Below are 15,000 nucleotides of genomic sequence, written 5' to 3' on the forward strand. Positions count from 1 at the left end.
CCCAACACAGAGATATCGAGGGACAGACGTACAAAAAGGAACACAGACTAGACAAACGACGGAGGCCAGAAGAAACAACACCATACAAAGACCAGCAACCTAACAAGGGAAAACACAGGTCTTACATACAAGAACAACGAGGGTTAACAAGACACAGGCGAAAACAATCAAGGGTGCAGTCTAGAAACAAGGGGGCAGAACAGGGAAGAATCAAAACAAAGAAGCACATGGACAAGACCAGAGGTAAACAAAATCACATGGAGGACTGGGAGGAGCCAATCGTGACATTTATATTTATATTAAATTTACTTCCTGTATGTTTCAACAGCTTCAAGTATTCACTTTTTACATTTCAGTGTTATGAAACTGTAAAACAAATTGGCAAAAATATTTTTAAAAATTTTGTGCTAAACAGGACCAGAAAACTTTCTGATAAACATTCTAATAAAACATTTTCTCTTCTATGTACAAACAAAAATACGGTATGAAGTAAGAATCTGCTCTTCTAACAGAATTTCTCTGCTCGTTTCAGTTAGCAGAGCGAGAAATTCATATAAAATGTATCCATGCCTGTGAAAACTGTGACTTCTAAGGGATTAACATGCAGCCAATGTGGTTCATAATCAGTGTATAACAACCCCATGTTTAAGGTTTAATAAAGGGAATGGCAGCTGTCTGGTAAGCCCAACAGAAGGCTTATTAAAAATGTGCTCAGAGCTTCAGCCAAGAAGAAATTAGGGAAGTGAACAAGAGTGAGAAGAGATCGAGAGAGAGGTGATAAGTTTGTTTACTGTGCGGGAGAGAGTGGCAGCAGGCTAGAATCTGTTATGGACCACAGACTTCTACTAATTAACTCCGAGGAGGAATCTCCATCCCGTGTGTGTGTGTGTGTGTGTGTGTGTTTGCTCAGGCTGGCATGTGTATACTCACCGATGCCTCTGTAGCGTGGAGGGTTGGCTTTTTCATCCAGCTGAAGTTGAGTCTTCACATACTCTGTGGGGAAAGTGATGCAAATTTCGATGCCACCTGCAATTCCACCTACAAACAGAGCAGCAGAAAAACAGAAAAGCTTGATTTCAGAGCAATGATAACCCTGTAGTAGCGTGCAGTATACGGCACTTTTGTAATTTTGCATTTTTTTGCTTAAACACAGGTTTAAATTTGTTGCACACCCAGCCAGACACACACACACACACAGACACACACACACACACACACACACACAAACACGCACATACACACACATTTTATTACTTCTCATATGATCTTCACAATAACTCCATTTAACATTGGATTTTAGGCCCATATCATGTGGCCCTTCTTTGTAAAATAACATGAATAATGATTAACCTATCCTTGCTGTGCCCACAAACACATCCTCTCATAGCTGCAGTTGCTAGGTTGGATATTTTACGGAACATGGAGAGAAAACCATATACAGCCTAAAGAGAAGTTGCAGTGATCTTTATGGTATAAACTGTTGAGTGTCCAGATTAAACTGTTACTAAGCTGGACTGTGCTGTTGTACCTAATGTAGCTATTATGCAGATTGGATAATAACAAATTGTTTTCTCATAACTTTGTTATGCTACATCACTGCTTCAAGATTTAAATGTGGCAGATTCAGGTTTTTCATTTTGCCTGCTGTCTCTGGACAGGTTGATGCTTAAGAACACAAAAGAGTACTTGATAGTTTTTACATGAACGAAATATCTTCAGCACAATGTCTTTTGGCAATATTGTGTAATACATTTTATTTAAATGCCAATGACACAATGCATTACTTTTTTCAGTGCAGTCTCATTAGATCATATGGCTATTTCTGCAGTGTTGATGCACAGCATGAATCATTAGCGCGCACACACACACACACGCACACACACACGCACACACACACACACACACACACACACAAACACAGACTCCTTGGAAAAGTGCTCCCACAAGGCCAGCTTAAATTCTCACAGGTCCTGTTTCACTGTCTTTAATAGACTGTGTGGAGTCACGCAACAGAGCTCATAAAAGAGAAGAGATGGAAACCAGTCACGAAATCTGAACATAACACAGATGAAAAATTATGATAACTTTGCTGGGTACATGAACGACATGGGCTGGAATAGCATTGCACTGTACTGCAACACCTATCCCAGCGGTCATCGGGCAGAAGGCAGGATACACCCTGGACAGGTCACCAGTCCATCGCAGGGCAATATTTTGCATATATTTCTCCATCCATCCATCCATCCATTATCTTCCGCTTGTCCGGGTTTCGGGTTGCGGGGGCAGCATCCTAAGCAATGAAGCCCAGACCTCCCTTTCCCCAGCCACTTCCACCAGCTCTCCAAGTGGGATTCCGAGGCGCTCCCAGGCCAGCTGGGCGATATAGTCGCGCCAGCGTGTCCTGGGTCTTCCCCGGGGTCTCCTCCCAGGTGGACTCGCCTGTCCAGGAGGCATCCTAACCAGATGCCCGAACCACCTCAGCTGGCTCCTCTCGACGTGAAGAATCAGCGGCTCTACTCCGAGTCCCTCCCGGATGACTGAACTTCTCACCCTATCTCTAAGGGAGAGTCCAGACACCCTGCGGAGGAAACTCATTTCGGCCGCTTGTATTCGCGATCTTATTCTTTCGGTCATTACCCAAAGCTCATGACCATAGGTGAGGGTGGGAACATAGATCGACCGGTAAATCGAGAGCCTTGCCTTATGGCCCAGCTCTTTCTTTACCACAACAGACCGGTAAAGAGCCCGCATCACTGCTGACCCAGCACCAATCCGCCTGTCAATCTCCCGCTCCCTTGTACCATCACTCGTGAACAAGACCCCGAGATACTTGAACGCCTCCACTAGAGGCAAGAGCCTATCCCCGACCCAGAGAGGGCTCTCCACCCTTTTCCGCCTGAGAACCATGGTCTCAGATTTAGAGGTACTGATTCTCATCCCAGCCGCTTCACACTCGGCTGCAAACCGATCCAGCGAAAGCTGAAGTTCGCGGCCTGATGTCCCCAATAGGACCACATCATCTGCAAACAGCAGTGATGTGACCCTGAGGTCACCAAACCGGACACCCTCCATCCCTTGACTGCGCCTAGAAATTCTATCCATAAAAATTATGAATAGAATCGGTGACAAAGGGCAGCCCTGACGGAGTCCAACTCTCACTGGGAACGAGTCTGACTTACTGCCGGCTATGCGAACCAAACTCCAGCTTTGTTTGTACAGGGCCTGAATGGCTCGTAGCAAAGAGCCATGTACCCCGTACTCCCGAAGCACCTCCCACAGAATACCCCAGGGAACACAGTCGAATGCCTTCTCCAGATCCACAAAGCACATGTGGACTGGTTGGGCAAACTCCCATGAACCCTCCAGAATCCTGGAGAGGGTGAAGAGTTGGTCCAGTGTTCCACGACCAGGGTGGAACCCGCACTGTTCCTCCTGGATCCGAGGTTCGACTATAAGCCAGACTCTCTTCTCCAGTACCCCTGCATAGAGCTTGCCAGGGAGGCTGAGGAGTGTGATTCCCCTGTAGTTGGAACACACCCTCCGGTCCCCTTTTTTAAAAAGAGGCACCACCACCCCAGTCTGCCAATCCAGTGGCACCGCCCCCGATGTCCACGCAATGTTGAAAAGGCGTGTCAGCCAAGACAGCCCCACAACATCCAGAGCCTTGAGGAACTCAGGGCGGATCTCATCCACCCCTGGAGCCTTGCCACCAAGGAGCTTCTTAACTACCTTAGCGACTTCGGCCTCAGTAATGGACAAGCCTATTCCCATGTCCCCAGACTCAGCCTCCTCACTGGAGAACGTGTCGGTGGGATTGAGAAGGTCCTCAAAGTATTCCTTCCACCACCCAATGACGTCTTCAGTCGAAGTCAGCAGCACACCATCTCCACTATATACAGTGCTAGTGGCACACTGCTTTCCCCTTCTGAGTCGCCTGACGGTTTGCCAGAATCTTTTCGGAGCCGACTTAAAGTCAGTTTCCAAGGCCTCACCAAACTCCTCCCATACACGGGTTTTTGCCTTGGCAACAACTGAAGCCGCAGATCGCTTGGCCTGTCGATACCTGCCAGCTGCCTCTGGTGTCCCACAGGCCAACCATGTCCGGTAGGACTCCTTCTTCAGCTTGACGGCATCTCTCACCTGGGGTGTCCACCACCGGGTTCGGGGATTACCGCCCCGACAGGCACCAACTACCTTACGGCCACAGCTACAGTCAGCCGCTTCAGCAATGGAGGAACGAAACATGGCCCATTCTGAGTCAATGTCCCCCACCTCCCCCGATATCTGGTCAAAGTTCTGACGGAGGTCGAAGGTTGAAGATCAATCTGACAGGTTCTTCTGCTAGACGTTCCCAGCAAACCCTCACTATGCGTTTGGGCTTGCCTGGTCTGACCGGCATCTTCCCCCACCACCTGATCCAACTCACCACCAGGTGGTGATCAGTTGACAGCTCAGCTCCTCTCTTTACCCGAGTGTCCAAATACCATGGCCGCAAGTCCGATGACACGACTACAAAGTCAATCATTGAACTGCGGCCTAGGGTGTCCTGGTGCCATGTGCACTTATGGACATCCTTGTGTTCAAACATGGTGTTCGTGATGGACAAACTGTGGTTTGCGCAGAAGTCCAAAAAATGAACACCACTCGGGTTCAGATCAGAGAGGCCATTCCTCCCAATCACACCCCTCCAGGTCTCACTGTCATTGCCCACGTGAGCGTTGAAGTCCCCCAGTAGGACAATAGAGTCTCCAGGAGGAGCACTTTCAAGCACCCTTCCCAAGGACTCTAAGAAGGCTGGGTACTCTGAACTGCTGTTCGGTGCATAAGCACAGACAACAGTCAGGACCCGTTCCCCAACCCGAAGGCGTAGGGAAGCTACCCTCTCGTCCACCGGAGAAAACCCCAACATACAGGCACCGAGTCGAGGGGCTATGAGAAAGCCCACACCTGCCCGCCGCCTCTCACCATGGGCAACTCCAGAAAAGAATAAAGTCCAGCCCCTCTCAAGGAGATTGGACCCAGAGCCCAAGCTGTGTGTTGAGGTGAGCCCGACTATATCTAGCCGGTATCTCTCAACCTCGCGCACCAACTCAGGCTCCTTCCCCGCCAGTGAGGTAACGTTCCAAGTTCCAAAAGCCAGTTTCAGCAACCGAGGATCAGAACGCCAAGGCCCACGCCTTCGGACACTGCCCGATCCACAACGCACCGAACCCCTACTACTTCCCGCTCCCATTGGTGGTGGGTCGATGGGAGGGGGGACTCATGTAACTCCTTCGGGCTGGGCCCGGCCGGGCACCATGAGTAAATGCCCGGCCACCAGACGCTCGCTGGCGAGCCCCTCCCCCAGGCCTGGCTCCAGGGTGGGGCCCCGGTAACCCTGTTCCGGGCAGGGTACGCAAGTCCTGTTTTTGTGTCTTCATAGGGGTTATTATGGATCACACTTTGTCTGACCTGTCACCTAGGACCAGTTTGCCATGGGAGACCCTACCAGGAGCTTTTGCTCCAGACAACATAGCTCCTAAGATCATTCAAGCACGCAAACCCCTCCACCACGATATGGTGGTGATCCAAGGAGAAGCATATATTTCTAATTTAATACAATTATTTTTCATTACAAATGATATTATCAGTATAACTATTTGAGTGAAAGGTGGAATCTTTGAATGTTTGCATGAATTTCAGAATTTCATTTTGTATTTGGTATGTCCTCCTTTTGCTTTAAGCACAATGTGCATGCAAGTTTGTGCAAAAGCCTCTAGTCAGTATATTAAATCCACCTCAGAGTCATCTGAACATGGAAGAGATTCCTTCAATGGAAGGAACAACACTAATGAAAAAGTTACTTCTCTTTGTTTTCAATTTTTCAAGATCCTATAAGTTTCCGTTGTTTATTTCCAGGTTTATTTCCAGGTTTCCAGTGAGCTCAGATTTTTGGACCCCACTGTACACACTATCACTGTTTATTGTATCAATATTATTTGTATTTATTCTAATATCAGTTTTTATGTCTATACATAAAATCTATGTGTAATTTAGATGTAAAATATGTAATTAATGTAAAATGTAGCTCTAAATATAAACATTATTTTAACCTCAGTAAAAGAAACGGTTCTGCCCATTCAGTCTTAACCAGTGGAATGTAGTCAGGGTTAAGACTTGTTTTCCTATAAATTCAGGACATTTTGCCTAGAAAATATATAAAAACTAACATTCACACACACACACACACACAAACATACACACACACACACACACACATACACACCTTGTTTTTCTTGTGATCCAGCAACAGCGTATCTACTGCTCATTTGCAGAAATATGCTACATCAATCAAAGTTCTCTTTCTGCTTCATTTCTTCATCCTTCAATCTCTCTGCTTTCACTAAATGTTACCGTTTTGCCTCCAGCTACATTCTTATTTAAACCAAAGGGTAAAAAAAGAATAAATCTTAGCTCTGAATTAAATAAATGGTATTTGTAAGAGTGTCCACCCAGGGCCCAGTGCTATCCCTCCCCTTCACACACACACACACACACACACACACACACACACACACACACACACACACACACACACACACACACACACACACCCTAAGTGTCCAATCTATCAGGTTGTGTGTTGCTGTACAGGAAAATGGCTTCTAGCCCATTTGCCCAGCACATCTATAAATCAGATTTAGAGCCTTTGACAAGCTTGTTGGCACACAGCAGTCTGTGTGTGTGTACACAACAAATATTTACTGGAGCTGCACAACACCTGATACACTTCCATTTAAACGTGACTCGTCAGCCCATGAGGAAAAGACGTCAGCATAAAAAGGAACGTAAGAAGGTCAGAGACGTTCTTACTGGAATACGTCATACTTTCTTGGGTACCGTCAACGTAGTCATAATGTATGATCTCTCTTTCTCACTGTGCGTCACACTCAGTGCTCCAAAAGATTTCACCACATTAACAGCTCCCACAGGCCACCGGTTAAAAATGCTCTTTTACTGATTCAATTGATAAAAACCATACCAAGGCACTAATATACCTACACACATATAACTTAACTCAAGGACATTTATTTACATATAATCCACCCACTTAGCCTGCAGCAGTACAGACCCACTCATTAACGCTTAAGTTACAGTTAGAGTGTTTCAGCCCAGCATGCTGTTGGAATCTAGTCCATAACAGGTCAGCCAATCAGAACAGAGTTCATTTACATACATCAGTCTTAAACGTACAGGAAAAAAACAGCCTGTTTAATTCTAAGGGATGAAGAGAGGGTAGGGAAACCGTCATGTAAAAATGAATGATGACTGTTTTCGGTGCATAAAGCCACACAAATGTAGTAATTGGCCCTCAAAGGAAAAGATAAAATATAGGGAATGAGATCTTTCAGACCACATTTATCACACCTAGCCTAGATGAGACTGGTCTAAAAACCCGGCTGTGCCACTGAGACCAACAGATATCACTCTCGCACAAAAAAGCTGCCAATATTACGGTGTTCATTCTAGGACATCCACAGCGTCAGGCCTCAGATATCAGACAAAACAGCAATTCCGTTATTTCTTACTAAATTTATTACAGTTTCATGGCCAAATTAAAGATGACGGCATACTATTAACTATAAATTTACTGAACTGCATCATTATGTAATTGTATTAGACAAAGTTGAAGCTCACACATGCTCACTGCATTTGCTTTCATGACTGTGTGAGGCCATCACAAAATTACCAGAAAAAAAATTGTTTTGAAAGCACTTCTTGGAAATAAAACAATAAAAGTTTAAGTTAATGTTAAATTATTTTGTCCAGTGTTAACAGTTATTGTAATTTTAGCTCTGTAACATAAGTACAGGTATTAGTGGCTAAAGTACTTCAAGGACACTGAAGCAAATAGCTCTATTTCTGTTACACAGACAAGTGAGTGCAAACGACCACTATGGTTAAACTGGGCATAAAATCAATGCACTTCAAAAGAAACATAATGGCAGGGTGGAGCCATGTGCGGTGATTCTGACGTGTTACAGCTTCATAAAGGGGAGTTATAATTTGAAAAAAGTCCACAGTCACCATTAAATGCTGAATGTGCATTCCGGAGCACGACATTCCGAAGGGGAAAAAAGTAAATACACATCAGTTCAGGCAACAGATGAATAATTCCTTTCATCTTCCTCAGGAAGGAAATTTTAAAGTTCTATTAATACATCATGTTTGATCTTCTGTACAGCCTCCAGCAAAGACCTCCATCCAGAGGCGGGGTGCAAGAGTGATGGACAGCTAAACTGACCAATCAGGGACAAGTTAGTGTTGTGGTTTGAAATAATCGTGGCTTTCACTGCAGTCTGAGAAACAGCTTAAGGATTACAGAGTGCCGTATTATACAAAGTCTGTATTTTATGCACCAAGAATAGCACTGATGGTCATTATTCCAACCTTAAACACCCAAATGGAGCAGACAACCTTCTATTCTGGTCCTCTTTTTTCACATGAAAGCAAACAACTCCCCTCAGTGTGCCAGCTGGAGTAAAAGGAGCGCAGTTAAAGCCTTGGCTCTACTAAAAATCAAATTTACACAAACTCTTCCTTATATCAAATGTAGTCAGCCAACCAAGACATAGTTTGATGTGTAAAGTTTGCATGTTAAAGTTCACTTCAGAAGTGAGTATTAAGTAGTTCCATTTACTCAGAGACATGTAGTTTTATATACATATATATATATATATATATATATATATATATATATTTTTTTTTTTTTTTTATTTTTTTTTTTTTTTGTGTGTGTGTGTGTGTGTGTGTGTGTGTACATACATAGAGTATGTCACAAAAGTGAGTGCACCCCTCACATTTCTGCAAATATTTTATTATATCTTTTCATGGGACAACTATAGAAATGAAACTTAAAGTAGCCAGTATGCAACTTGTATAGCAAAATAAATGAAAAATAAATACTGTTCTCTGGCTATAAGAAGATTACTAACACCCTGAAACTGAGCTATAGCATGGTGCCCAAGGTCATACAGTGTTTTTCCAGGACAGGTTCCATTCTGAACAGGCCTCGCCAGGGTTGATTAAAGAAGCGCCCACGTGTTCAGCATCATATCCAGAGGTTGGCTTCAAAAAATGGATGCATCAGTGCTACCAGCATTGCTGCAGAGGTTGAAGAAGTGGGAGGTCAGCCTGTCAGTGCTCAGACCATACGCCGCACATTGCATCAATTCGGACTGCATGGCCGTCATCCCAGAAGGAAGCCTCTTCTGAAGCTGACGCACAAGAAAGCCCGTAAACAGTTTGCTGAAGAGAAGCAGTCCAAGAATATGGATTACTGGAGCCATGTCCTGTGGTTTGACGAGACCAAGATAAACTTGTTTGGCTCAGATGGTGTCCAGCACCATCTCTTGCCTACAGTCAAGCATGGTGGTGGTAGCATCATGGTCTGGAGCTGCATGAATGCTGCCAGCACTGCAGAGCTGTGGTTCATTGAGGGAAACACACCTCCAAACACACCTCCAAGATGATGACTGCCTTGCTGAAGGTGAAGATGACGGACTGTCCAAGTAGGTCTCCAGACATAAACCCAGTTGAGCACCTGTGCGGCCTCAAGCAGAAGGAGGAGGATTGCAAGGTGTCTAACATCCAGCAGCTCCGTGATGTCATCATGGAGGACTGGAAGAGGATTCCAGTTGCAGCCTGTGCAGCTCTGGTGAATTCTATGCCCAAGAGGGTTCAGGCAGTGCTAGATAATAATGCTGGTCACAAGGAATATTGACACTTGGAGCACAACGTGGACACGTTCACTGTGAGGTGAACTCACTTGTGCTGCCAGCTATTGAGACATTAATGGCTGTGTGTTGAGATCTGCACTGCAAAACTAAAGCTATACTACAAGCTGTACACTGACTACTTTAAGTTATATCCAGGTTTGTCTATAGTGTCATTCCATGAAAAGATAGAATGAAATATTTGCAGAAATGTAAGGGGTGCACTCACTTTTGTGAGATATTGTATTTTTTTTGTATGCATATATATATATATATATATATATATATATATATATAAATCATTTCTGCTTGTTTACGCAACTGCTGGGTTAAAATGATATAGAAAAGCAAAATTAAAAAATAAGATACCTGTTCTTTTAGATAGCAATATAAATATAGAAATGTATTTTAGTACAATTACAAATTCTGACACTAACAGAGTGCTGATAGACACAAGATGTTCCACTGCAGTTCTACAGGTAAACTCTGAGTTTTCACTTTTTGACAGTGATGGTTTGGTTTTAACATAGGTCAGTTTTCGCTAAGCTGCTTTCACTTCTGCCTGAGAAACAATACTTTTAGTATGGATTTAAGTAAATCTATCCAGACAACAAAAAGGAACAGAGAAACTGGGTAAGGAGAGAGAGAACCCCTAAATAACCAGTGTCACGGGCAATATACTGACAGAGAGACTGAAGAACTGGAGAGAGTTTGTGTGTGTGTGGTGGGCCTGAAGGCAGAGGTGCAGCAGAGGAGAGCACAGTGTGTTGGAGTGGAGTACTGTGTTTTATAGGTTAACAGTGTGTGTTAGGGTAAAGCTAAGTGGAGCTGGGGCTGTGACCAGAGCCTTTCAGTGACAAGACCTCTGTTGCCTAGAGGAGACAAGCACTCACTAAACTTAATTGCAGCCTTCCAGCAAGAAAGAGATGTGGAGAGAGAGAGAGCGCGAGAGAGACAGAGAGAGGGAACAAAAATGAGAGATGAAAAGACTGGCAGTCCACACAAGCATCACACACAATTAGGAGCATGTGCGCTCCTAAAGCAGTAAAAGCCCTCATGTGTAAAGGGAAGTATAATAGCAACAGAGTGACTGCACTCCATTAGAGAAGTCTCCCTGCAGGCAAATGAACTACTTGGGACAACAGCATCAGATACATACATCACTTATACACAGCAATACTATCAGACAACAGGAAACTGTCCCAGGACTATAGGACAAAAAAAACAAAAAACTGCTGAACGCTGAACAACTATCTGTGCTTCATTCATCAAAGATTCTGTGATCAAACATAAAATGAATGAAAAAGAGACTGCAGCATCTACTATGCCTCATCCAGCAGAATGCTTTTATTTCTTATTTTCCAATCCCTCTTCTTGGCTCCAAGGACTTCCTGGCTGGCATTTAAACAAACTGAAGGGTAAAAGCAATAATAAATCTTACTTGTGTGAACAGAAGTGCTTGCAGCTCATATGTCCGCACACGGTGGTGTGGTGGGTAGCTTCTATAGTGGAAGGCAGAAAGAGACAATGTGAAACCGAACTTCTATGTGTACTAGGTGGCTGGTGATTTGCTGTAAATGTGGATCAGCTGTTCATTCTCCCCTGAATGTGTGACTCCTTTGGATATTTATTTTTATTAGCTATTTTAGTTTAGTTGCGTTACTCCCCTTCCAGCTGTTCAACTCTAAGATTAATATACATTCACAAGATGATTGATTTTCATTTTCAAACCTTTTTTTTGCCGCAGCGGCAATACATTTACAAATTAGTCCAAACCAAAACTGTAACGCCAGGGAGCAAGGAGGCGGACGCATATGTGGAGATGTGACTTTTATTCAGGGCAAATCCAGGCTCATAGTCTAGACAGTCCAGGTTCGTTAAGCCAACATTGATTGAACGGGAGGCAGACGTGACAGACAAACCAGAATCACACAATAAACAATCAACACATCCAAACAGTTCAGACAAAGACCAGTAACCAGACAGGGGAAAACACAGGGCTTAAATACATGGCGGTAAACGAGGGACAGGTGGAAACACAGGTGGAGACAATCAGGGGCGGAGTAACCAAAACAAGGGGCCGGACTAGGAAACCAAAACAAACGCCCATGGGCTAAACTAAAACACAACACTAACACATGGACAGGACTGGGAGGGGCCAATCGTGACAAAAACATTCTCTGTGACTATATAAAATGCACTGCACTCTCAAACTATTCGGATTTGTTGAGAAAAGTTTGAATCCGGCAAAGCTGTGTGACGGCGGAGAAATAACCTGAGAGTAAAACACATGTAAACGCACAGTATTTCAGGTTGCTTTAATGACCCTGCAGCTTAAAACCGCTGCTGTTAAATGCAGTTTCAATATAGCAACTGTTTTCAGACGGTTCTAAACAGTTTCACTACTGCAGCTGTTCTCAAGCTTGGTAGGGCACTGCCACCTCCTTCTTTACAACCCAATGAACCCCTGTAAATGAAAAAGAGAAAAAACAGTCTTTTAATGCAAGATCGCTTCCAGGGCTCGCTTGGAAGAGCCAGCTCTAATGGTTGACTTGTTGACTAGTGAGAAGCTTGTAGAACTTGCTGAGCAGGAGCAACTCTGAGCTTAGAGCAGGTTAGAGCAGTATAGAGCAGTATAGCTGGTTAATCAGGCTGGAGCTCCTAGACTGATGAGGAACCATACTGTCTCACACACACATACAGACACACAATACTTGACATTCTCACTATACACAATATGAATCATGAGATTTCATTTGGAACAGAAACAGTGCACCACTGGAGCCACATAAAAAAGTGCTACCAAAAACAAGAAATAGTGATGTTCTAATTGTTGCACATATTGTCTGCCTGTTTACCGTTTTTAACACACCTTCATCCTCTGGGCCTCACGATTTCCTTTCAGTTAGAATACTTTATAATTTTTTATTATTATTACTGCATTCTTTACTGTTACATACACTAACCGGCCACTTTATTAGGCACACTTGCTAGTAAAAGGTTGGACCGCCTTTTGCCTTCAGAACTGCCTTAATTCTTCGTGGCGCACTTTCAACAAGGTGCTGGAAACGTTCCTCAGAGATTTTGGTTGGTTATTTGAGTTACTTTTGCCTTTCTGTCATCTGGAACCAGTCTGCCCATTCTCCTCTGACCTGTCACATCAACAAGGCATTTTCGTCCACACAACTGACCGCTCACTGAATATTTCCTCTTTTTCGGACCGTTCTCTGTAAACCGTAGAGATTGTTGTGCGTGAAAATCCCAGTAGATCAGCAGTTTCTGAAATACTCAGACCAGCCCGTCTGGCACCAACAACCACGCAACGTTCAAAGTCACTTAAATCCCCTTTCTTCCCCATTCTGATGCTCGGCCTAATAGCTAATAAAGTGGGCAGTGAGTGTAAATCACAGCACTAAAGTACTTCAGAGTTTAGTTTTGCCACAACTCCATTTGTTACACATAACTGCTCATAAAACCTCATCACTTTACTCTGCAAGTTTGCTAGTTTGCAAGCTAATGCTACATGACTAAAAACAGCAAAAAGAAAGGCAATACGGTTCTAAACCAAAGTTTATATCTAGACAAACTAAATATGCACAAATTTTATGTTTCTTACTTAACATCTTAAAACATAAATGTTTTGCATTACAAAATTTGCATGGCTAGCTCTTTGGCTAACCTAACTGATGCACTTTTGAGTGGTGAGCAGAAGTTGGCAAGGGCACGGTAAAAAAAAAAATCAATAATAACATTGAAAAAATAATCTGTGCATCGATACAACCGATTAGAGAAATATTCCAGTGTTTCAAACCTATGTGTTCTGTTCTTGGTAATGAACAACAGGAAACTCACTGACTTTAATAAAAGCCAACAGAAGGTGCAGCAACCGCCCACCAGCCTCTATTTATAAGTGCATATTGAGTGAATGAGTTTTATTTTATTTTATTAACGTTATTTGTCCTGATATAGGTTAATATGATGTCTTTATATGATGTCACTCCTACTTTAAAGTCAAATGTGCAGTACAGAGGTCTCAACTGTGGAAGATGATAATAGACGCAGAGCTAAAACACTGCATATCAGTGCCTGAGTTATCTTACTGGGTCAAGGCTCAGCAGTGATCTTCCAGCACCGGCAGTGAAGGTACAGTTCTGATGCACTCTAGCAGCCACACTCAGTTCCTCAGTCTCTTCTAATCTATACCACACATGTGACTATAGCGCATAGCCCTGGAATGCAGTGTGTGCCTGTGTGCAATGTAACGTTTCCAGGTCAGTGATGGTGGGAAATAATACAAGCAACTGTGTCCTAGACAGGCAGACACAACACACACTAGAACAGTTACCCACTCAAACCAAGCTTTTGTCCCATTCATTACCACTGATTCATGCATGTACACCACTTCACACATCTATTCTTTCAACCATCTTCACTGACTTCACTGTCTTCACAGCCAATGTAGTATTTTTTAAAACAATGGTGTCTCTTTTTACACTACATTGAATTTGCTTGCTTCAACTGTAGAATATGACTTACGCACAAATAAAATATTTTATATCAACACTAGGGCTCCCCAATATATTGGTGGCTAGTATATTATCTGCTTATAAATTGGAAAATTTAATTATCATCTGTCCTACCGTGGAATTACAGCTGACAATTATAACAAATAATGTAGCATTTTAGCTTGTGTACACACTGAGGCAGGTGTACTTCAACTTGCTTAAATGGACAGCATAGTGGATAACATCAATTATGGGCTCATAGGCTTATTTCCTGTAAATTCTTTACTGTTAATGCATCCGTAAAGTGTCTTTCCGTCGGCTTAAACCACATCCACTTATGACTTATTGTGAGCTATAAAAATAAACCCCTATAGCTAGATGCTGTAGGAAGCCATTTTAGACAGCAGCAAAAATAACAGAAAAAGATTTGGGTGACTATTGACATCTAGTGTTTGTGAGCAACATTAGCCTCACATCTCCAGGTTAAAACTAAAGAAGCAAATCTGTACATCAAACATAAAGTATCTCTGCTGAACAACTACATCTGGGGTAAGTCTGCAAAGTAAAATGTATGACCCATTTAAATTTTTTATCTATCATCAATGAGTTTTAAACTGTTGTATGCTCACTTCACCATATATATTGTAAAATTTTAAATGTTTTATATATATATATATATATATATATATATATATATATATATATAAATATATATACTCAGTATCTCACAAAAGTGAGTA

At 43.0% G+C, this 15,000-nt stretch overlaps 1 protein-coding gene across 1 annotated transcript in view; it reads right to left on the reverse strand.

The window, feature by feature from the left end:
• The window catches only part of si:dkey-178e17.1 (tricarboxylate transport protein B, mitochondrial), a 38,984-nt gene that overhangs the window by 18,520 nt on the left and 5,464 nt on the right, over nucleotides 1-15,000 (reverse strand). The window contains exon 2 of the mRNA XM_017684532.2: nucleotides 931-1,038. Within this exon, the coding sequence (XP_017540021.2) occupies nucleotides 931-1,038 (108 nt within the window). The remainder of the gene's footprint in view (nucleotides 1-930; nucleotides 1,039-15,000) is intronic.

Source organism: Pygocentrus nattereri, chromosome 28 (assembly GCF_015220715.1).
Source record: "Pygocentrus nattereri isolate fPygNat1 chromosome 28, fPygNat1.pri, whole genome shotgun sequence".
In the NCBI taxonomy this organism is placed as follows: Eukaryota; Metazoa; Chordata; class Actinopteri; order Characiformes; family Serrasalmidae; genus Pygocentrus; species Pygocentrus nattereri.